The 23301-nt window shown below is 62.9% G+C and overlaps 1 protein-coding gene across 2 annotated transcripts in view; it reads right to left on the reverse strand.

The window, feature by feature from the left end:
* The window catches only part of RASGRF1 (Ras protein specific guanine nucleotide releasing factor 1), a 99412-nt gene that overhangs the window by 2744 nt on the left and 73367 nt on the right, over positions 1-23301 (reverse strand). For both annotated transcript variants that reach the window (XM_078449099.2, XM_078449098.2), the window contains exons 16-25: positions 21544-21669; positions 20058-20228; positions 19441-19547; positions 19069-19181; positions 17251-17311; positions 14085-14188; positions 12874-12958; positions 9872-10069; positions 6017-6096; positions 434-551 (exon numbers count right to left, since the gene is read on the reverse strand). In XM_078449099.2, the coding sequence (XP_078305225.1) occupies positions 434-551; positions 6017-6096; positions 9872-10069; positions 12874-12958; positions 14085-14188; positions 17251-17311; positions 19069-19181; positions 19441-19547; positions 20058-20228; positions 21544-21669 (1163 nt within the window). The remainder of the gene's footprint in view (positions 1-433; positions 552-6016; positions 6097-9871; positions 10070-12873; positions 12959-14084; positions 14189-17250; positions 17312-19068; positions 19182-19440; positions 19548-20057; positions 20229-21543; positions 21670-23301) is intronic.

Below are 23301 nucleotides of genomic sequence, written 5' to 3' on the forward strand. Positions count from 1 at the left end.
GAAACCGCATCACACAGAACCCATCCGAGGGTGTCGTGAGAAAGGGCGGGGGGGAGCCACGACACCGGCCCGGCGCTCTCCTTCCACTCGGGAGGGGCTGTCTACGGATTCTGTCTGCCGCTGGCTTCGTGTGGCCAGCTCTGCCCCTCCCCCGCGGGGTGACCTCGGGTGGGCCACGGAGCCCCGCGAGCCCCAGGCTGCTCCTCCGTGAGCAGGGGCAACCCCTCAGGGGGCTCCGTCCGAGGGAGCGCGGTAAGGCTGGCCGGGGGCCCGCCCGGTGCTGTCTGCCTCTCTGCCTCTCCGGGACCCGCGGCGGCTCTCGCCGGAGAAGCCAGCTCCAGGCTGCCGGGTGCGAGTGCTAGATCGCAGGCCAGGCGGTCCCGGGACTCGGCCCGGGTTTTGACGCACCCCTGCCCTGCCCCGGGAAACTCACCATCCTCATCTTGGAGAAGTTGACCAGGCCGTCCTCCGTGTAATTGGGCGTCCCCTCTTCGATAAAGGCCAGGTCAGTGAGGTACATCCCCAGGTAAGGGACACAGGGCGGGTCACAACTTCGAAGCAAATGGCATTAGACAAACGTTTTTCATTTGAAAACACGGGCGTCTACGGAAACAGAACACCCTGCATGCATGTGCTGGAGGCCTGGGGTTGCCAGCCGCCTCAGGGTCAGTCCTCTGGGGCCATGGGCCACGGGCCAGCGGGCCAGAAAGCCCTCCCCCACCCGTCCGCTCTCCGACCCGGATGCAGGCTTTGGGCTCCACGGCCGGCCCCCTCCCAGCCCCCTCGCCTGACTCCCCCGTGAAACTCTCCACGCAGCCCTGCTCTAGACCCACCCCCCAGGGGACCTGCCAGCCCCCACCCCATTCTGCCAGCCATGCTACCCAGCCCCCCAGTGTCGTTCTGCTCCTTGACACTCCTCCTGTGCCTCGACCGGCCGCTTGCCCCACGGGATCTCCTGCCCACCTGAGCACTGGTGTCCCGGAGCAGGAAACCCTGGCCCTCGAGGTCCCCTCCTACAAGTGGCTTCTAAGCAGGGGGCTGGGGGACAGCGTCCCTAACAAGTGACCTCTTGGGGAGGGAGCATTTTGGAAGACACAACCCAGCAGTGGTGGACCACGCCGCTCCGACTTGGGGGGCTGCTGTTACATCTTCATCACAGGGTATTGCCCTGGAGCCTGTGGGCAGGGCCCCAGAAAGGGCCCGATTTTGTGTGGGTCCGGCGGCCACCGTGCTCTGGCAGAGCTCCGGGTCGTGCCCTCAGGGACCCCTGATGGTGCCCCGCAGCCTCCTCTCAGCGCAGCGCAGCACGCAGACACGGCCAGTCTGGCCGCGCGCACTTGCGGGGGCAGGTGACCCCCGCTCCTCGACCTCTGACCTTGTCTCCTCGAGGCCACGCGGCAACCCGCCACTCCGGAAGAAGGAGAGGCAGGGAGGTCTGTGGGGCAAGAACAGAAACCCAGCCTCTGCCCCTCGCCTGCTAGGCGTGTGACCCTTGACCCGAGGGTCAAGGCTGCCCTCACACGATGGGGCTGATTGCCCAGACAGGTCTAGGAGGTCAGGTTAGGTGATGCGCCCACGCTACATGAAGTAGCATGGATGCACGCGGGGAAAAACACATCCGGTTTTCGTCCGGCGGTCGTACGGCTTTGACGCCTTCTGACACTGGCCATTGTCCTCCCCTGTTGCTTTCTTTTTTGGACAAACGGCAACAGGTCTCAGGATGGGTGTTGGCAAATACCAGGATCCCTGCCAGAAGCGAGAAACCGCTTTGTTTTCACCGGGTCTGTTTATCGTGGCGACCTCGTATTCGTGGTTCCCCGTTTACTGTTCTGACACGCTTTTCCTTCTTACTTCAATTTACCTCGGGGAAAACGTGAGTTAATTATAAGGAAGCTACGGAGAGCGGATCCCGCCGGCACATGAGCAGCAAAGCTGGGATGGAGGTGGGCCTGGGGGTGAGGGAGACCGTGGCCAGAGTTGTTTTCTGACCTGTAGGTCTTGACTCTTTCTTGGGTGGTGAAAATACGTTAAGCGTTGATCAGCTTTTTAAAGAACGAAAACAACAACAACCCAGAAGTAGAATAAAAGAAAGTATCTGAGTTGGTTACACGGGCCAAAAGCACATGTTGTTTTGTGAAACTTTTGTTGCTGTTTGCATGTATGTATTTGTGGGGAAAAAAAAGTGTTCTTACTGGGTTGTGATTTAAAAAAACAAACAAACAAGACACACAGGGTCCTGCGGGACCACACGGTCTGTGACTGTCACAGGTCAGGCTCTCCGACCCCGCCCATCATCCTCCAAGTCTGGGCGGCAGGTGGGACTTAGTCGGGAGACGGAGAAGCAACTCTGTAGCCAGTGCTGCGGGGGGGGGGGGGGGGTTCGCTGGCCAGCGGCTTCCGAGAGGGGCTTCCCAGCTCGCCCGCTATTTCTGCTCTTGACGGTGACTAGGAACGCGGAGGGCCGGAAGGACCCCCTGTCTTGGGGGGAGGGGAAGGGGGACCGGGGCCGCAGGGAAGGAACACGCAGAGTGTTCCCGGAGGCCGTACAGGGTCTCCGACTGCCCAGAGCGGTGGGAAGTCAGGGGTTCCTCTGATCGTGGACGTGTATCCCCTGATGCGTTTACCGGGCTCAGGAGCCCTCTGTAGGACGGTGGCGGGTGGGCACCTGGAGTCACAGCCCCATCACCGCTCTGTCCCTGGTCACCGCCTTCCGGGCGAGGCGCCTGGAAGGAGGGGCCCAGGGAAGCGCACACACGGTTAGTGCACGCGCGTGCACACGGCAAGTCCATCCGGACCGGACCCAGAGCCGTGCTGGTCAGCGCGTGGGGCTGCCGACGTGGCGCTGGGCACTGGGGGCAGGCGTGGGGAGCACGGGGCTGTGGAGGGTCCCGGAAGGCTACCACTGTGTGGGGACCCAGCGGGAGCGCCTGAACGAAAGGGACACACGCGGAGGGCTCCTTGTAGGCCACGCCCCTGTGACCCCTGGCCGGCTCTGGACTCCCCGTGTGGGCATTTTCGTCCCCCTCGGGCGGGGTCCGGCCCTGCCCTGGCTCAGGGCGGATGCGGGGCGGCTTCCTCTCCTCACAGACCCCTCACCCGCCTGTAACCTGCTGTTTTAGGGAAGAGACAAAAAAACGCCCCGCTTCCCATTCTAAACACGGCCTCTGGTTTTCCAGGCAGCGCCTGGATGCGGGAAGCCGCCTCCTGGTGACACTGGCATCTAGGCCTTGCCTGGGATTGTCTGGGGTCCCCCACCATCTTCCAAGAAATTCTTGATGACGTCACGTGGGAGGGGAGATCACGTGGTCCCAGCAGCTGAAAGCTCCGTGTGGCTGCCTGACGGGCCGGCCACCAAGGGGTCAGCCCTTCCTCCTCCGCCCCGCCCCAGCGTGGGGAGTTCAGCTCTCCCCCCTCGGCCCTGCCCCAGCCTGGGGAGTGGCCCTCTCTCTCACACGCCTCGCTGCCCCTGTTTAGGGATCTCCTCTCCCTCCCAAGAGGGTGTGAGGGGCACTCGGGCTGGCCACGTGGGCTGGAGCCCCAGTTCTGGCATGCAGTGCGAGAAATGAGGTGCTCAGATTTTGGGGGAAAAATTGCAGTGGGGCCAGGAGTCGGGGTGGGGGTCGCAGTCCACTCTCGTTTTGCCACCAGGGCACCCACTGCTCTGTGGTCTCGGCAGGAGACTAGGCTCTGCTGCGTGGTCACGAGCAGAAAATACAGGTGGAAATGAGTGTGTGGCCTGGTGGCCACCCCTGGGCCCCTCGCGTCCACACGGATGGATTTTGTCCCTCGCGAAGGGCGGGTGGCGACGGGCTGGTGGTCGGCGAGCCGCCTGGGTCCCCCACAGCCCTCTGCTCAGGGCGGCCGCAGCCCGCGGGGAGCGTTGCCCCGCGTTCCTCCAAACGAGGGCTTCCCATCAAAGCAGAGCCCGAGTACAGGTTTGCCAACGTGTGTTGGGTTCAGATTAGGCCGGTGGGCAATCCCAGAACTGACCCCAGCGGGGCTGGTGACCAATGCCACCGAGGACTTGACTTCCTGGCCACGTTTTGCCGCGCGGAACCGGAAGGGTGGTCTCTGGGCTCGGGGAATGAGGAGGGCAGACGGGGGCACGCTCGGGGGCCCTGGGCAGGGGACTGGGGGCGCACAGGGCACGCGCGCTGTCGGTGGGCCCGGGGGGATTTAAGAGTGTGGCCGAGGGGAGGGGAGTGGGACGTAGGGGTGAAGTCTCCGCCGGGAAAGGCCACTCACTAGCCTGCGTGCGGGCACGAAACCTCTCCAGTGACGGGCTACGCAGGAGGCCCCGTCCGGGCAGGCCACCGGCCGTGCTCAAGACTGGCCTCTCCCTTCCTTCCTGTGAGCACCGTCCCCCCCTGCCGAGACAAGACCCCGGGGTTCACACAGCACAGCTCTACGGTGCCTCTGGACAAGGGGTGCAGGACACGTTCGCCCCACGTCCCCTGTCTGTCCTTCCCCTGCAGGGCGTGGCCTCCGTGTGCATAAAGCGATAACCCGGTTTGCATAAAGGTCTCAGCTCCTGAATGCCTGAGGTCCCCCACCCCCTTGCAGCCCGGAGCAGAGGCGTCTGGGACAGGCTGACCGGAGCCCCCCGGGAAAGAGGGAAGACGGGGGTGGGGGGGGGGGGTGGGGGCGGTTACCGAGACAGACCCAGGCCACGGAGGCGACGGCAGACAAGGAAGCCATGGGCGGGAGGCGGATGGAAGGGTGCCCGGCAGACGGACAGGTGGGTGAATGCGCGGTGAGGCGGCCCGCACAAGCACAGCCCACGGGCTCCGGGGGGCCCGGGCGTGACAGAGACAGCACAGATGGCGGGGCATCTGTCTGAGGACGAACACGGTGGAGATGAACGCAGCAATGGCACACGGAGGTGGCGGAGGACGGCCCGCGTGCGGCGGGAGGGAAATGAGGGCACACGGGCGGGGCGCGGGTGTGCCAAGGGCTGGACGCGGTCCCCGGGCCCCGGGGGCAGTGGCCGCGTGATTCCGCACGACAGGCGGGAGAGGCGCTCTGCAGGGAGCCGGGACTGGGGGCGGCCCCGGGGTCTCGCCAAGGACGGCAGGGACTAACGCAGAGGCCGCGGGCGCATAGCGAGCGAGCGAGCGGGGGTGACCCCAGAGCCCTCGCGCGTGAGCCTGTGGCCGCCGTGCGCCCCAAGGGGCTGAGGCCGATGCGCTGGGAGGGCCTGGGCCCTCGGGCGAACCGCAGAGCACTGGCCTTGCAGGCCGCCTGGGCCAGGGTCTGGCTCTGTCACCGCGGCCACACGGCTCTGTGACGGCCACTAGCGCCTCAGTGTCCTTGTCTGGAGGAACGGGACGGGAGGACCCGCCTCACGGTGGCGGGCCTCCTCGGGGGCGACTGCCTCTCCCGGGGACTTGGCAACGTCTGGGGGCATCTCTGGTCGTCACGACTTGGGGAAGGCACTGGCATCTGGTGGGCGGGGGCCGGGGCTGCCGCTCAACAGCCCACGTGGCACGAGACGGCCCCTCAGCATGGCGTGGTCCTGCTCTAGTGACGACCTGCCGTCTAGTGACCGCGGTCAGGTGCGACATCGGCAAATCTGTGTTCTCCGATTCCCAGATGCCGTTTGTGCAAACCGCACCTGTTCCCATGACTAATTCTCAACAAAAACGGGAAAACGCGATCCCATTAAGTAAACACCTTGACCTCACAACCTTCCCTGATGTCAGAAACACTGAACTGTGGGGATGTGTGTGCGTCAGCGTCGAGGCGTCTGGGGCCACGGCCGTCCCGCGTGCTGGGACTCGGGCGTGCTGCCCCTCCCCTCGCCGGGAACTGCCCCGGAGACTGGGATGGCTTTAGCAGACAGTGGAGGACAAAGCCGACCCACCCTAGAGGTCTGGGGAGCCCAGGGGCCGCGTGGGTAGACGGACGGACAGACAGACACACGGACCTCCTGCTGCAGCCAGACGGGGCGCGTGGAGGCCTCCGCAATGCGGTCTACGATTTGAAAAATAACGGTGACAAAATAGCACACACTTACTTTTTCAGAGCTTCTCTGAGATTCTTAAATCTGCCCTCTGATGACACAAGCTTTTGGAGCTTGTCAATCAAAGCTTTTGTCTAGAAAGAATCAGAAGCATTTACTAACGCGCGGCTCGCAGGGGCCCGAGGCACCGGCCCACGGTCCACGGGCCGCCCTCGGGCTCCGGGGCCGCCCCTGCTCTGCCTCCTCGCAGGGCAGGGCGTTTCCGGGGACCGCCCCCCAACTCCTGAAGAGTCAGCCACGGACCCTTGTCCTCTCACCCTTCAGAAGCACGGGGGTGGCAATGGGGGGGATCTGAGTGCCGGTCTCACCCCTGCAAACACGGACCCGGATACCGGGGTGGGGGTGGGACTGGGTAACTGCAAGGGGCCCTCCGGAGCAGAGCGCAGCAGTGGCCGTGGCTTCACTTCCGTGGCCTTTCCTGTGCCCTCAACCCCAGGGATGTGGCCAAGGGTGCGGGCACAGAACCACACCTGTGTATCTCAGGACGCCGCACTAACGTAAGAATCAGGAGAAAAGATGGCAGGTGAACTGATCACCTAGAAGAAAAGACCGTGATGGGGAAGAGTGAGCCCCCAGCTGAGGGTCCCGTTTGTCTGCAGGGAGCAGACGGGAGCCACGGAGGCTGCCCAGGGTCTTTGCGGTCCTTTCCCTGCCGGCCGGGGGCCTCTTGGTCTTGGCGGTCCCCGGGTCCCTCACTTATGCAACAGCGACGTGGCTTAGCGACCCCACCTCTCCAGCTCCCGCCCTCAAAATCCAGGCCGTGGCCGAGAACGGGCGCTGGAGGCCAGCTGTGCGCACGTGGCCTGGAGGGGACGCTGGTCACACGGGCCGAGCACACCCCTCAGCTTTGGGCCAGACGTTCCTGAGAAATCTGCCTGCAGAAAGCGACACTGAGACTTGATTCAGATGGGAGAAGGGACCGGGGTGCGGTCCTCGAGGGGCCCATCCAGTCTGCTTCCTCCTGGATGGGGAGCCGTCACCTGGTCCTGACCAGCCCCGCTCAAAGCAGAAATGCGTGTGGACCTGGTGGCGGAGACACAGCCACGGGCCGTGTCTGTGCCCCTGACGCAGCCGCCCTCAGGTACCGGCCCGCAGCCTGGTGCCGACGTCAACCGCGGCCCCGGGCCTCCGCTTCTCCTGTACTTTCTAGACTTCTCTCTCCAGAGCTGGGCCCACCCCCTCCTCCTCCCCACTCGCCTGCAGAGGAATGGCCCCGAGGCAGCCGGAGACCAGATGTGGGGGCCCAGTGTCCTGGCCCTGGGGCCTCAGCAGCTCTGCACACACCCTCCGCAAGCCCACAGACACCGCTCCTGTTCCATGGCTGGCCTCCACTTTCAATCTGGAAAATGGGAGGGTAGGCCCCGCTGGCCACTTAGCTCCGGATGAAGTATCACCATGCTAGCGGTCCTGAGGATACATGGGGGATATTCTGATGTGTGTGGGGGACTGGGTAGACACTTGGGACCGATCTGTGGCTCTGAGATGGGCACGCTCAGACTCCTTCCACAGATGGGGTGTCCTGCTGTCCAGGAAGGAGCTTTGCAGCCTGGGAGGCCCCTGGATATTCCCGCCGCCGCTGCTTACAAAGTGAGTTCCAGCTTGAAGCGGCCGGGCCAGGAGTTTCCGTCCTTTGGTGCTCAATGGGACCCAGGCCGCTGGGATTCTGGGCATCTCTGCCGGGAGGGTGGAAGCAAGGGAGCCCTTGGAACATGTCGCTGAAACCAGAGACCGAGCAAGGGGCCGGCCTTGTTGTGTTGAGAAGGAAGGTGGTCACAGAACCTCCTGAAGGAAGATCCCATCTTCCCTCTTCACCGAACAGAATGCTTCCTGACGGCCAAGGCTGCTCCCTCCCAGAGGAGCCCCAGAGTACTGGCAGCCGAGGAGAGATTTCTGTCCCTACTGAGACTCAACTGTCCTCCAGAGAGGAGACACGCAGATCCGGCAGTCACCCGCGCCGCCCCACGGAGGGGCGCCATCCGTCCTCTCCTGGAGGGGGACACCCTTTCAGAGAGGCTGGGGGAGGGAAGGAGAGGACAGGGAAACGGAGCCAGAAGTCCCTGACTGAGCCTGACTGCTCGGCTCCAGCCAAGGGCTGGCCTGGACTGGACAGAATGCTTTTCTGCTTCAGGCACATTCGAGCCAATGATAACAACTATCTGCTGGGGCTGCACCTCACGCCTCTAAGACACGTGGCCGTTCCAGGGGCCTGGGGGTGGGGGTCACAAGTATCCACGGGATACCTGCAGAGACGCGGCAATCCTTCCCGGGCCGGTGCGGGCCAGGCGCCGCGCAGACGTGCAAGCTGAGGGCTGGGCGAGGCCGCCACAGGGCGTGTGAGCCCGATGTGCTTTCCGAGGCATCGCCGATGCCCGGGTCCTGAATGACATCCGAGAACGCAGGCCTGGCCGTTAGTCTTGATCTCTAACTGCCCTCCCTGTGCACCCTCTTGAGACAGCGGGAGACTTCGGGATGGTTAAGGAGGCTCCCTCCCAACTCTACAATAAGGGTGATGCTGAAGAATGAGGCCAAGAGTTACGGAGCCCCCACTGTGGTGGGAGCCTCCGGAGGAGACAGCACCGTTCTGAAGAACGGGCAGAAGAAAGACACGGGCCTGGAATGGCCATCAGACCCGCCGACAGACCCGTCTGCTCTCTGACAGGCCGAGTCGGCTCGGATGAGTTGGGGGTTCTGCAGCGGCCCGCTCAGGAATTCCCAGCACTGTGGCCACGGGCGGCCAGATGTGCCTGCGGCCTGAGTCCCCGTGCGTCCAGGCTCTGTTCTTTCCAGGAGCCCACTAACAAGCTGGCACCTTCCGTTGCCCGTCCCAGCCCTGGCATCTCTGTGTGTTAGGAGGCAAGAGGCCTGGCGTCACGGGGGGCAGGAGGCACCCTGCAGTCACGCCGTCATCTGGGGCCAGAGTGACCGCACTGCAGGGAGGGCAGCATCCCAGGGCTTCCTGAGTTTGGCTGCTTTTCTAGGGAGGAGGGATGCATGGACCCGATGCCTGCTCGTGGGGGCGGAATCATGACCTGTCGTGGGTGTGAGGATGGTAAGAGGGCAGGCAATAAAGAGAACAGCGAGGCGGGCACCGTATGTAAATCCAGAGGAGACAGGTGCCCTGGAGACCCTGGGCCCCACACAGCCCACCCAGTCGTAGGACCAGACGCTGTGGCCAAGTCACTGGTATCTTTGGAGGCTTACCCCTGCCCTCGGTGGCACCCATCCAGCCTCCTGCACACGTGCAGGCTGGGGTCCGGGCATACACCATGTGCACCAAGGAGGTGGCCCAAGTGCCTCACTGACCCTCCTCTTAGGGCCTCGGTGACCTCCTCGTGACCTCAGTGTAGGGAACTTCATTCCCAGGGAAGAATCATGTTCTGAGTGAATAAGGATCAAGCTCCCATTTAAGGTCACCAACTACCCATGGGTAACAGGGACCAGCGGACTCCCTGGCGGCCAGAAGGGCCAGAGAAACCAGAGACCTGGGAAGGGATCTGCAAGTTCGTCCGGCCCCGTCCCGGCGACCCTGCAGATCCAGAGTGGCATCCACCCTTCTGTCCCAACCCAAGGACAAGAGTATCGGGACCAGTAATCACTCTTCCACCTTCGTCTTTGGAGTATTAATTCTCAAGTGGGAATTAAAGTCTCATGGGTCCCAGCACCACATATGCGGGCCGATACCTGGTCTCAGGTGATACAGGAGAAGAGGTTCTCCCGGAAGAGGGCTTACGAGGAAGCGCTGGCCTCCACCCTGTCCTCCGCCCACCTCCGATGTCCGGAGGCCAGCACTCTGGCGCCCCGGCCCCGGCCCGGCCCCAGGCAGGCGATGGCGCCGGCTTCCCGCCGCACCTGCTTGGAGACTTTGAGCCACGTCTTTTTCAGCCGGAATATTGCGCTGCGGTTCATGGACGAGGTGATCTCCAGGACGGCGTTGTAGTTGTGCAGACAGCGGCATATGTCGGCCACGGCCACCCACTTCTCTATGGCGCTCACTCTCGCGTTGATGTCCTCGTTGCGGATGATCTCTGAAGCAATCAAGTTACTGATCTTTAAGCCCATGCGATGAGACAAGAAAAAATAAGAGGCTAAGTATTGCAGAGATGATAAATCACCATTGCTTGCAGATTATATGACTGCCCGTTTGAAAATCCCAAAAGGATACACTGGAAAACTACCAGGACAACTAACAGAGCTCACGAGGGTGGCTGGTTAAACACTCGACACGTAATAGCGAGTTTTCCTATACACTGGCAATACCAACTAGAAAACACCATGGAAAATATTCTCAAAATTCCAAGGGAAATGTGTAAACTACCTAAGAACTTAAATATCTGAGGATTTCCGAAGACGCTGCATGAAAACAATTGACCAAAGGTCATAAAAGGTTTGGATTACGAAGAACAAGATCCAATTCCCAAAGGAGAATATAAATACGCCATTTTTCTAAACTAATACGTGACTTCAACGTGACCCAATAAAACACACAATGAGAGCTCTCTTGAGGGCCTGACAAAGTGATCGCACGGTTCGCCTGGAAGAATAAGGAGGAGCCCAGCTCCGAGACCGTCTCCCCCACACGGCTGGGGCTTGGAGGGGACCCACACCTTGTGTCATCACTGGGCTCACATATAAAGTGGCAGAGGTCCCCCTGCCCTCAGTGAACACACACACACACACACACACACACACGCACAAATCAGATGTGGGCGGGACCTGGGGAGTCAGGGAGCAAGAAACACACAGAGCTGGGGCAGCAGCTGGCTCACCCTGTGCTCTTCTCTGAAACTTCCTATGAATTTATAATTATTAAAAAAAAGTAAAAAAGAAGACTACTTGTTACAAACAATTAAGAAAAGGACATGTGCAGGTGAATGAAAACTGTAGGCCTTTACTGCCAAGAAATCTTCTCAAATATAATTTCTGAAGGATGTATGTCCAAAGGATGGCTTGGAAAACTATTTAAGAATGGAAAACCACTGAAGAGAATTAGGGAGGAACGAAAACATGAAATAGTACATATGTTGTAACTCTTGAAAACAATTTTAAGATTTACTAATTTTGAGAGAGAAAGAGAAAGAGAGAGGGATAGAGATAGAAAGAGAGAGCCGGGGAGGGGCAGAGAGAGAGGGAGACACAGAATCCGAAGCAGCTCCAGGCTCTGAGCTGTCAGCACAGAGCCCGACGTGCATCTCGAACCCACGAGCCACGAGATCATGACCTGAGCTGAAGTCGGACGCTTAACCAACTGAGCTGCCCAGGTGCCCCAAGTTATACTAATTTTTTAAAGGAATACCTCTGTGAAACCTTCCAGAAAATAGAAAAAAAAAAAAGAGTATCTCACAACGTACTCTATGAAGCCAGTATAACCTTGATGCCAAAAGCAGATGCAGATGACACGAGAAGGAAAATCACACGTCCACCTGTCTGCCGTGCCACGACCAGGTTAGGTCTGTCCCCGGAACGAAAGGAAGGGTGAACATTAGAGAAAAATCTGTAACCGTCGTTCACCACATCAACAGTTTAAAGGAGGTAAGCCGTGACCATCTCAATAGATGCGCGCAATTTTGATAACATTCAGTACCGATCTGTGGCAAATACCGTCAGCAAACAAGAAGAGAAAAGAATTTCTTTAACTTGATAAAGAAACAAACATCCTCGACGGGGAAAAATGAGAAGCTTTCTCTTCAGAAGCAACACCAAGATTCACCATCGATGTTTGCACTCAAGTCTGCCACAAGGGGGCCGCGGGCAGCAGGGGTGCCCCCCACTCTGCCCTCGCCCTGATCCCGGAGAGCCTGGTCAGTGCCGCTCAGTAAGACAACGGCGTGGGAAGCTGCAGACCCAGCAGGGGAGAGATCTAGAAACAGCCACGGGCCGTGATGGTCACTACCACGGAGGTGCACATTCTGTGTCTGAGGACAGGGCGAATTCTAAGAGAGATGGCCAGACGCCAGGTGGTGATGAGGGCGGCCCTCGGAGGCAGGCTGTCTTGCCGTGTGATGTTGGGGATGAAACTGACCCCCCTTGGGCCTCAGTTTCCCCACTCACAAAGTGAGAATAACAGGGGTAAATGAGACCATGCTTGCAAAGCCCTGGGCACAGTGCCTGGCATGCCGCACACGGGCAGCAAACACTGGTTTCATGCCCCGCCCTTGGCTCACTTCGGTCCTGGGCGCACACGGGAGCCGGGGGGAGGGCGAGGGGCCGGGTTTTGCCACCCGGGGCTGCCGCGCGTTCCCAGGACCTGCCCACCTGCTTCGCGCACTGTCTCTAGCTGGACGTGTGGCCTGGGTTCTGTCTGTTGCTGGGTGCCCTACGGGGGTCCTGACCCCAAGCTGCAGCGTGGCCGTGTCTCTCTTTTCCTCCCGCTGCCGCAGACCCTCCCTGATGCGGGTGTTGACCAGGGAGCCTGGCCAGGAGGTCAGGACTAGTGGAATCGTGTGCAGCTCCTTCCTCAAGGGCCTTCCCTTGGGGGGGATGACTCAGCTCAGGGGAACTTAGAGGCCAACGCAGGTGCCCTCGGGGCTCTTTCCAGGCTGGGTGCAAGGGCCTGTGGTTCAGGGGCTGGGGCAGGGCTGCGTGCCGGGGGAGGACTTTTCCTTGCCTCCCAGACATGACTCAGGAGCCCCCAGGGCAAGGGCCCTGAGAGCCCGGCTTTCCTTAGACCAACGTGGGGGTAACAGCCCCCATCCTTTAGGGCTCGTGGGGTCACGATGCACACAAACTGCAGACAGTCAGGCGCTAGCCTCGCGGGGAACCTGTCCTCCACCTGGCACCCTGAGGGGCCTGCGGAAGGAAAACCCGGGACAGAAGGGCACCGCCTCCCCCCCCACCCCCTCCACCGTACTCACGTCGTTGAAATGCTTCGTGGTTTTCATGATATAAGGGGTCCGCTCATTCTTCTCTAGCTTCATCCAGCCTTGTCCAAAGAACTCCCTGAGGGAAGGAAGGACACCGGGCGGGTGAGGTTTGCACGGATGATGGTGTTGCCTTCTCTGCCTTTGGAGGCTCTAATTTCTCAGGGAGTAACTTTCTGTACAGCCCCGGAGAGGACAGGACCCTGGGCTCGCGGCCTCAGTCCCCTCATCTGTGAAACGGGATCAGTGACTATTTTGTTCACGGGGCTGTCGTGAGGCCGACACGAGGAGAGAAGTGGGAGCGAGCGCGCGGTCACGGCTGAGTCCGCTCTGCACCCTGCTTGTGACGGAGAACTCGTATCTCCGCGTGCCTGTGCAGAAGCTGTCTGCAGGACAGGGACAGAGGCGCAACACGGGCCGAGTGGAAGGACAGAGGGGCCTGCAGGCCAAGCCGGCTGTGTGTTCCGGGACGGCGACCTCACGGGCCCCCCCACACGGCCCGAGCCTCCCAGGGAAGCTCTGGGCTTGGCTGTGACCGTGGGGGACCCGGGCAGGGCGCCGTGGGCAGGAGGGGAGTGAGCTGTGTTTCAGAAATCTGCTTCTCCTCCCACAGGGAGCCTTTCGGGAGTGACACTTGCTTCGCATCCAGGGTAAGAGGCGGGTTCCCACCCTCCATGCTCGCGAGCGAGGGCCTTGGGGAGTTTCAGGCGGGGCCGCCTTTCTGGAAAGCAGGGACCAGAAGCCTCAGACCCAGAGACGCCAATCTCGGGAAGCTCTTCTCAGGCCCTTGGCAGGAACTCACGGCAACAGGGACTCACAAGGAGGTTTGCCCCCAGTTCAGACATAAAAGTGAAAACTGAAAACCAGGGCAGGTGCACCAGACCACGGGGCTGTCCCCATGCACTGCTCCCAGAGGGGGAGCACACACACACTCCTTTCCCAGACCTGCAGAGTAGGAATGCGGAGTTGGAGATGCTTTTGGAAAAGCACGCACGTGTGTGCGCGTGCAGCTCACAGTAAGGTGGGCCCTTGGGGCCGGCAAAGAGGACCCTCCCTCGTGCCTGCCGACACACGCATTTACACATTTCTGTTCCTCCTGCGGAGAATTCACGCGGCTCTGGGAGCCTCCTGCGCGTGTTCCCGGGGCACAGCCAAAGCCGACTCCCGGGGAGGAGGAGGGAGGGCCCGCACCCGCACCCACTCACTCGTAAGGGATCTTCTTGAAGACGAGGTGGTCCAGCAAGGTCAGCTGCTCGGCGATCTCCAGGGCTGAGTGGTTTTCAAAGGGCTCTGCCTTCACGCCTTCTGCCTGAGGGAGCAAGTCCTGAGTCAGGCCCTTCCCGATTTCTGGCCACTTCCCCGCTGTGACCCCTGGTGAGCGGGTGGCTGGCGGGTGCAGGGAGGGAGAGGAGGAAAGGGCAAAGGGAGCCGGGACCTCGCGGTGCCCCGAGTGTGCACCCGTGCTCCTGAGTCACCGCTTCCCCTGCAACGGGTCCACCTTGCCCCAGAGCATGAATGAGACAAGAGAGGCTCCCGAGGATCACGACTGGGTCACTGGCTGGGCCTGGGGCCTGTGACCTCCCAGCGACCCGTCTCCTCCTTCAGATTCTGTCTGGACCCATACCCGCTTCTGTAACCTTTCCTTTTAAAACTCATCAGCAGGTGTGGGCTCACAGGTGTGACAGTCTCCTGGGGCAGTGTTCCTGTCCTGGGCCCAGAAGGTGGCTGTCTGGCCTTTGTCTTGGGCTTCTCATGTCTCTGGGGGCTTCCATGGACACTACCCTTACAGGTGCCACCACCTGGGCCCCTTGGCCACGGGAAACACTTGCGAGGGGTCCAAGGTCCCCGTGGCAGGGATTTGATAAGAGGTGGACATGGGAAGGCCTCATGGAAGGTCTGCTGGCTCCGGGGGCGCGGTGGCAGTGGAAGGGAGGGGAGGGAGTCTGCTGGCCTTGGGAGGGGCCTGTGTCCACCGGCAGAAGAACCAGCAGCGAGGATCACCCCGACCTCCAACTAGGCCGCGTGGGACGAAGGGGCCAGCTACTCTCCCCAGGGGCCCCCGGGGCTGGGCTGAGCCCCCCAGAGCTGCACTCATCACAAGGGCATGGGGTCCATCCCGTTTCAAGGGGGGGAAGCCATCCCTGCGAGACAGTCTCCCTCCCTCCCTCTTTCCCACTCCCTGAGCAGCGTCACTGAGGGTCACACTGCCAGGTCCTTGCCAGACACTGGGACAGAAGGACCAGAGACACAGGACCAGGCAGAGACAGAATGCAGGGAGGCAGAGGAACTCACTCTCTCGTCTGCGTGTGCACGTGTGTGTGCGTGTGCACGTGTGCGTGCTGGGGCAGCCACGCGTCCCCCTGGCACAGTCACCCCAGGCCAGAAGCCTGTGTGCAGGAGTGTGGGGACATGAAGCCATCAGGGATGACAAGTCCTCAGGAAGGCGGTGGGGACTCGGGGACAGCAGCCGTAGATGCCACCCAGGGTGCGGTGTTTTGGGGGAAGGACCCTCATGTGGGGGAGCCCCCGGCAGGCAGGTGGGCAGCCCAGCCCACTTCCGAAGGCCCAGGATAGCTGATCCATCAGGGCTGAGGGCCAGTGGCTGGCCTCCGCTGGGGAGAGGCCTGTGGGGGTCGGCCCAGGGGCAGAGAGACTTGGCCAGAAGATTTGCTCAGCAAGTGGACCCTGTTCCCTCTTGGTCACCTAGGAAAGAAGGGGACCCTGAACCAGAGCTCAGACCTCCACCTTCCTCCACCTGTCACGGGGCCTGTCAAAGTTTCACTGCAAAAGTCCTTGGGCTCTCTGGTGAGGCCATGGGGGCCTCGTCCACACAGACTGCGCCCCCACAGGCTCTCAGGGCACTGGGAGCAAGTCAGGGCGGGGCTGAGGGCGGCTCAGCGGTGCTCTGTTCCCAAGAGCTGCAGGCTGCTCGCCGGGAACAAGGGCTCTCCCGCTCCTGAAGGCAAAGATTCTGGTCCGGTGGGAAACAGGACGAGTGCGGTCTAGCCCCTGCAGAGAGGAGCCAGGAAGGAGCCAGTGTCTCCCAGGGTTCACCCAGCATCCTGGCCCCAAGGGTCAATCTGGTGACTGTACATGAACAACTTGCCTGCCCGGGGGCACCAGCCTGGAGTGCGCTCGGGGGGCAGGACGTGGGCCCCATGTAGGCAGGTGCTCTCTCATGGGGGGCCTCACCCATGCCCAGGGCCTGGAGTCAGGAGGGGGGGGGTAGCAGTGGGCCCAGAGCCCCGAGTCCTGAGTCCCCACACTGAGTGCAGAAAGCACAGGAGGTCATTCAGCCGGTTTGAGAGGTGAGGCAGCATGGGGGGGGGGTGGCGCCTCTACCTGAGGGGGCGGTGAAAACCAGTCTGCCTTGAGCTTCCTTGGCCACCGTGGTGGCAGGGGCCCAGGACTCTGGGGTGGCTCACGGTGGCATGCTGGGAGGGCACACGGGGCACATCCCTGACCCGGAGAAGGCAGTGGGCCCGGCCAGGCCCTGGGAGCACGCGAGACCATCATTCCCCTCCACGGCGTGGAACACCGTCAGCCCCCTACTCCTGGTGGGAAGCACCGAGCTCCCCTGGGCTCCCCTGTTTCCGGGCAGGGCGAGTTGCACCTGCCTCTCAGGGATGAGGCGGTGAGGTGTGTGAACCAGCGCCCACTTTGGAGTTCCCTCTGAGCTGACACCGTGACCTCGGGTGAGGCCCGTCACCTCCCCCACCCTCAGCCGCCTCGTCGTGAACGCGGGGAGGATGCGAACTCGCTGCCGTAGGGAAGAGCACCTCGCGTCTCAGTCTAGCACGCACCGACCACTGCCTGACCTCTGACCTGCCCCCTCCAGGGACAGGTGAGCAGAGAAGGAGCTGAGGGGCTGGGGCGGGGGCAGAGGTGAAGAGAGGAGGGGCGGGAGTGTCACGGGCCGTATTTCCTCCCTCCGAAACAGAGGTGCTGCCAACCCCTGGCATCTGGGACGCGACCTCATTTGGACACAAGGTCTTCGTAGATGTGCCCGGGTGAGATGAGGACACGGGGTGGGGGACTGATCCAACAGCACTGGCTGATCCAACAGCACTGGCATCTGTAAGAGGGAGCAGTGCGGACACAGGGACAGACGTGTGGAGGAAAGACAGGGAGGAGGCAGGCATCAGAGACCCACGGCCACAAGCCGAGGACTGTGGGGCCACCAGGAGCTGGAAGAGGCGGGAAGGACCGTCCCCCGGGCCCCAGCCGCCACCTTCCTCGTGGGCTCCTGGCCCCCAGCACTCTGAGAACTGGTCTCTGCTGCCCCGAGTCATCTGCCTGTGTGCTCTGGGACGCCCGCCCTGGGGAGCCGGCACAGGACGGGACTGGGCGCCATCAGGGGGCCCGGCTCACCATCTGTGTGATCTCCTCCAGCGTGACCTGGTTGTCACCCGGGTCGTCCTGGGTCAGAGTCCTAGGGGGCGAGACAGCACGGTGAGCCCCGTGCGGCCCCTACCCCCCTCGCCTCTAGGGCGCCCCACCCCATCGCCACGGGGTGAGCGCCCCGTAGACCCCCCACTTTACCCCTCCCCCCGCCTCTGCTCTGTGGTTCCTGTGCCGTGAGCCCACCATGCCACAACCTCCCCGATGGCCTGTCCTCCAGGACTCCGTTGTCTGACCCTCCCGGGCTCCGTCAGCCCCCGGCCCCTGTGCTCTCAGCCCCCGGTGTCCTGGTGTTGGGAAGGCTGTGGGCCACCCCCGGCCAGGAGCCCGAGGGCGGGGTGGTATCTGATGTGTCCACCCCACAGGTCTGGCCCCGGCCCCGGCCCAGGGCGGGCCTGCGGCCAGGCTCCCGCAGAGAGCCGTGGAATGACAGGATGAACGTGGGGAAGGAGCTCCGGGCCCCGAGGACAGAGCGGGCAGGAGAGCTGCGGAGCCCTTCGGACGGAGGGACAGAGGCGGCCGGGGATGGCGGAGTGGGCATCGGGCCCTGGTGGGGAGCCAGGGTGGATCGAGTCAGGCCTAAGTGCTTTGTTCCCACCGTGACGGCATTGTGACCGCCGGGGGCAGAGGATGACGCCAGGGACCCGCGGGCCGTGGGCAGACAGACTCGGACCGACTGGATGTCCGCCCCACAGAAGGCATTTCACGTAAACTTCTAGCCCGGGAGGCCATCGCACGGAGAACGTGTGGCCTGTGCACGTGCCATTCCCAGCAGGGCCGCCGACGCCGGCCAGGTCATCTCGCTGCACCCGAGGCGGAGGGGGCTCTGGTCGGCGGGCTCAGGGGCCCAGTGCACTCCCACGCAGAAGAGAGACCAAGAGCCTGGGGGCCAACTGCGCGGGTGTGGGTGACACGGGTGCAGGTGTGGTGTAGGTGCGGATGCGGGTGCAGGGGCTGCTGAGGGTGAGAGAAGCCTGAAAGACCCTGTGGGACTTCAAACCCCGGGAAGCGACGGCACGGCCCCGGGCAAGCAAGGTGGATGGTGTGGGAGGAGGAGGGCAGGAGACTCCGGCCTCAGGCAAGTGGCTGCAAGTGGGGATCAGAGACCGAGACCTCAGGCAGACAAGGCAGGAAGTGGGGAGGAGGAACCTGACCCTGAGCCCTGAGCCCTGGCCCCCAGGCAGGGCTGGGGGTGGACCAGGTCAGCCAGACGAGCAGCATGACACCCACCGGTGACCTGCAGAAGTGATAGCGTGACCTCACCCCTGCCTCACCACAGCCCCCGGAGTGCGTGCTGCTCACCCATTTTACAGGAAGGAAAGGAGGCCGAGGGAGGGGTCCGTCCGAGGCCACAGCGAGTCACCGGCTTCGCCGGCTCAGACAGGCTGCCTGACTCCCAACTGCCCAGCAGGAGAGGCCGGCGGTTGGGGGGGGGGGGGGGCGTGAGGGCAAAATTCTGTTTGACCTTGACTAAGACTTCACAGCCCTGTGCCCCCAGGGGCTGCCGTAAAAGGGAGCTCAGACCAGACAGGACTTGGCAGGTGTGGATGCAGAGCAGCCTGGCTCCTGCCACAAGGGGATCCCGGGCCTGGCGGGAGAGGGGGGCAAGGACACACGGACCCCGGGTGGCCTGGATGCAGAAGCAGGGTGCCTCCCCCCCTGGCAGCCCAAGGATGCTCCCCTGCACACCGGACGGAGGCCACCGCGCCCGGGAAGGGCCCCGCCCAGCCCCCCACCCCCCGCCGGCCACGTGCAGGCGGTGCTCGGCCGGGGCCGCGACCGCCCTACCTGATGATGTTGGCCGCGGCCTTCCTCTCTTGGGTCAGGAGCTCGGGGTCGTGCATGACCTCCTCCAGGAAGCTGATCACCTTGCCTCTGAGCTCATTGTTGGTCTCAAAGTCCTGTGGGGGGAGACGGGCCACGGCGCTGGCCACTGCTCTAGCGCTGCCCTGCCGTGGCCCCTGACCAGCCCGAGCTGTGTTTCTGCCCCGTCTCCCTTTTCCCTGGAGGCTGCACCCCGGGGCCGGGACCCTGGGGTGCAGACCGACTTGGTATCCCTGCTGCAGACAGAGGTGGGGCGACCCAGGTCCCCGTCCCCTGGTGTCCCTGCTGCCCTCCCCGCTGCTCGCAGAGGCCAGTGCCGGGGCCCCCCTCCCCCACCTGAGAGTGTTTGGAGACCCAGTGGCGGAGCACGTTCAGGACCCGGTTGGTGGCCGCTCTGCGGATCACAAACTCCTTGTCTCCGTTCCGCTGGTCGGGGGGAAACCCTGGTGGCAGGCGTGACGGAGGGTCAGAGGGGACGTGAGGACGAGACGCACACCTTGGCTCTCGTCTGGGTTCAACAGCCACGTGTGGCTAAGCCAGGCCGCTCTGTGGCTGGTGGGTGGACGGCGTGGGGGCAGGGGCAGGAAGACACCGAACAACCCGCCCGGGTTTGTGGCCAGCGAGACTGGAGCCCACGCAGTCTCAGTGGATACAGGGCACACACCCACCTCTGCCCGGGCTGCCGGAAGCTCTGATCTCCCGGCCGCGCTCCACCTCTGCCACGGGACCAGTGCCGTGAGGGTGGGGGGGCGGGTTCCCACGGGCATCGGCTTTACTGGGTCCAAGTCTCCCAGGGGGCGGGGCCAGATGGGCGGAGCCAGGGCCCTCCGAGCCGGGAGCCAGGAGGGTCAGCACCAGCCAAGGCCCCTGGGCGGCGAGCTGCGCACAGGCAAAGGGGGACAGCTCCCGGGGCCGTGGTGGCCACTGCTGCCCCCAGAGCCGCCCCCACGCACCTGCGCTGGCCAGGGACATCCTGCGGTACTTGTCCTTGCTTGGGGCACCCTCGTTGGCTCCCGCCGTTGCTATGGCAAAGGCAGAGGCCGCGGACAGGGCACTGCGGCTGTTGTCCAGTTCCCGACACGAGGTCATGACCACCCCGTTGTTGTAGGAAAAGAGGGGGAACTCTGTGGAGGGAAGAAGGCCAGTCCTCAGCCTTTGCCGGTCCGGCTCTCGGCGGTTAGAAAACCAGGGTCCCCAGCCGGAGCAGCCTCGGGACGGGCAGGCTGCCTTCACGGCCCCCGAGCAGGTGCTGGTGGGGGTGCGGCTGCTGACATCCCCCAAGGAGAGGGCAGGCCACCCTCAGGGCCGGCTTGGGGCGGGAAAGGCCCCGCCAGCTGCCCGGCCCTCCTCTCTGCTGCTCTGTCACCTCTTAGGCTCAGCAGGGCCCAGGCCGCTGGAGGACTGTGTCGTGAGCGTTCTCACCCTCGCAGGCTATTTGGGATGAACGCGTCACCCGTCCCAAGTCTGACGTCAGTCGTTCATACTGACGGGCTCACTGGTGGGGTGCGGCGAGCCCCGTGCTCTGAGTCCTTGCCCTGCCAGCTGTGTGGCCTCGGTGAACTGCTTAACCTCTCTGGGTCTCAGTGATCTCCGGACAATAAGGCCATTAGTCCCTACTTCAAACAGCGGTCAAGGGTAGAGAAGAGAACGCGTCCAAGTCTGTGGTTTTAGGTGAGATGCTATGTGTGTGCCAGCGAAACTTGGCACTCAGGTTTTAGCCACGACAGCAGCAACCGTGACTCTGGAAACTCCTCTAGGTCTCGGGACGGCACCCCGTCTTCGGGATAGAGCACGGAGCTCCTGCCCTGCGGGGCACATGCTTTATCTCGAAAACTCAAAGCTTATTTCTGAGATGTGCGCTCTGGCGAACCTGCTGGGGCCGTGGCGTCCACGACCCGGTGGTTCCGAGACTCGGGGGAGGCCCGGACGGTTGGGGTGCTCGGGGCTCAGGCTCACCCCATTGCAGGGCTGGAGGCGGGAGGGGAGGCGAGGCGGGAGTGCCCCGTGGGCAGTGCCTCATGGGGACGAGAGGCCCTCGGGATCGTGGGTCCTTGAGGCTCGGGCGGGGGCGGTCACACCTGCGGGGACTCTGCTCCCTCGTCCGGTAACTGGGCACGACCTCGCTGCACGAGGCTGCCCGACCGCGACAGGACCCGGCCCGCGGCTCGGCCGACACCCGAACCCGGGTCCCCCGCGAACGCACCGGTGCCGGCCCCTCCTGCCCGCCCGTGTCAGGGTGACCGTGCAGACGGGGAGGAGCAGCCTGTGTCCCCGCCCTGCAGTGGCCCCGGGGGCTGCGACACGGCGGCCGGCACTCGGGTCGTGTGTCTCGTGGAGAGGAGGCCCGCTCGCTGTGCCCGGCGTGACCTGCCGTCCCCTCCCCGCCTGGGCCGCTCGTCCCCCGGAAGCCGTCCGTGGCTCCGGAATGCTCAACTGTACCTGAGGGATTTTTGCTTTTGACCGACTTTGGCGTCGTTGGGGATTTGGTCGGCGACGCCTCCGTGTCCCCGTCCTCACTCTGGTCCTCGTCGTTATCGGACTCTTCCCTCACGGAGACTTCTGAGCCTGGGGAGAGGGGGGATGGGGCCGCGTTTCTCCCACAGTCGTCCACCATCAGCTTTGGGCCTCCAGGCACCAAAGCGGAGCTGCACAGGTCTGCATTTACCCGCCGAGGACCTTTCCTTACGCCAGCGGGGTCGCGGGTCTCCACCGTGGCCTTCCGAGTGGGCTTCTCAGAGCCTGACACCCGCGCCCGGGGGCCTCACGACGGTGCCGGTGCTGACCCGGAGGTCAGGGTGGGCCCGGAGGGTCGCCCCGTTAACATGCTCCAGGGGGATGCCCCGTGGCTGGTCACGGACCACGCCGAGCATCGAGGTGCCGTGTCCCAGCCTTGTGCGCGTGCGTGTGTGTGCATGTGCGTGAGCACACGTGTGTGCGTGTGAAGCATCTTGGGGACACCATCCGCCCTGCGTTGCCCAGAAAGCCCTGCTTGGCCCCTGTCGTCCCACGCCTTTGGTCACTATCAAAGCGTCCCGGTTTGGTGCAAAGTTCGTCTCCCAAGACTCAGGGCGCTCCAGGGTTACACACTTTGGGGAAAAGGGATGAAGTGTATTAAAGTCCAGCTGAGGAACAGCCATCGCGGTAAGTACCCTCGCCTCTCTGGTCCTCGGTCTCCCCAGCTGCAGTGAGCAAGACCTTGGAGGGGAGGGGAGGCCCTGGAGACACCGAGTCAGCTACAGACCCTAAGAAAACGTCCACACACACACACACACACACACACACACACACACACACACTTTAGTACACAGTTAGGTTCTGGGGCCCCTCCGTCACTGGTCAGGAATGAGATCACCTTTCAGGACTGTTTTATGTTAAGTTTCCAAATGCGAGAGGCCTGAACTCACTGAGGGTTGATGTCAGATGGTCACCCTGTCCTCTGCCCCCACAGGATGGCATCTGGGGCTTTCCAGCGGGCTGTCCCTCGGTTACAGACCTTCGGACGCACCCATCAGCCATTTACTGTCCGTATCACGGTAAATGTCACTTGGTGACCGAGCCTTCCGGGAGCTTCCCTCCCCAGCTGTGTCCCTGCCGGGGCCGCTCCCTGCCTCCCCCTTCTTGATGCACAGGAGAGGAATCCGGACCCCCCTCAGCGTCTTTCTCAAAGGCCCCTTCCTCGGGGCCTAGGGACCGGCCAGCCCAGGGGTGTGCGCGTGCATGCCTGTTTTATGTTAAATTTCCAAATGTGACAGGCACAAACGTGCTCACCAAGACAGCGCTGGGGGCGCTGAGCTGAACCGGACCAGCCACCCAAACAGGTGCCTTCCAGAATGGTCCGGAGGGCTCTAAGAGGAAGGGGCTGCCGGCCTGTGCCCCTGGTCTCTGTGCTGCCCCCACACCCAGCGTCCCAGCTGTGCTGGGCTCAGGCTGTTCCTGAGCACACAATGCTTTTCCTCGCTTAGTCCTGTCCACTGCATCCCCTTGCCTAGACCGTGCCCCCTCCTCCCGGTCAAAGTCTAGACATCGTGGGCCTTCCAGAAAGCCTTCTCTGACTCTCCAGACGGCGTCCCCAGCCCACTCCCTGTGCCCCTCGAATATCTCTCCAGCACAACACATCAGGTGCACACATCTCTGCGTGGGGTCCTGTTCCTCAGCTCGCTGTGGACCCCAGGGGACGGGAGCCGGGTCCGGTGACTC

This window comes from Panthera onca, chromosome B3, assembly GCF_046562875.1.
Source record: "Panthera onca isolate mPanOnc1 chromosome B3, mPanOnc1 haplotype 2, whole genome shotgun sequence".
In the NCBI taxonomy this organism is placed as follows: domain Eukaryota; kingdom Metazoa; phylum Chordata; class Mammalia; order Carnivora; family Felidae; genus Panthera; species Panthera onca.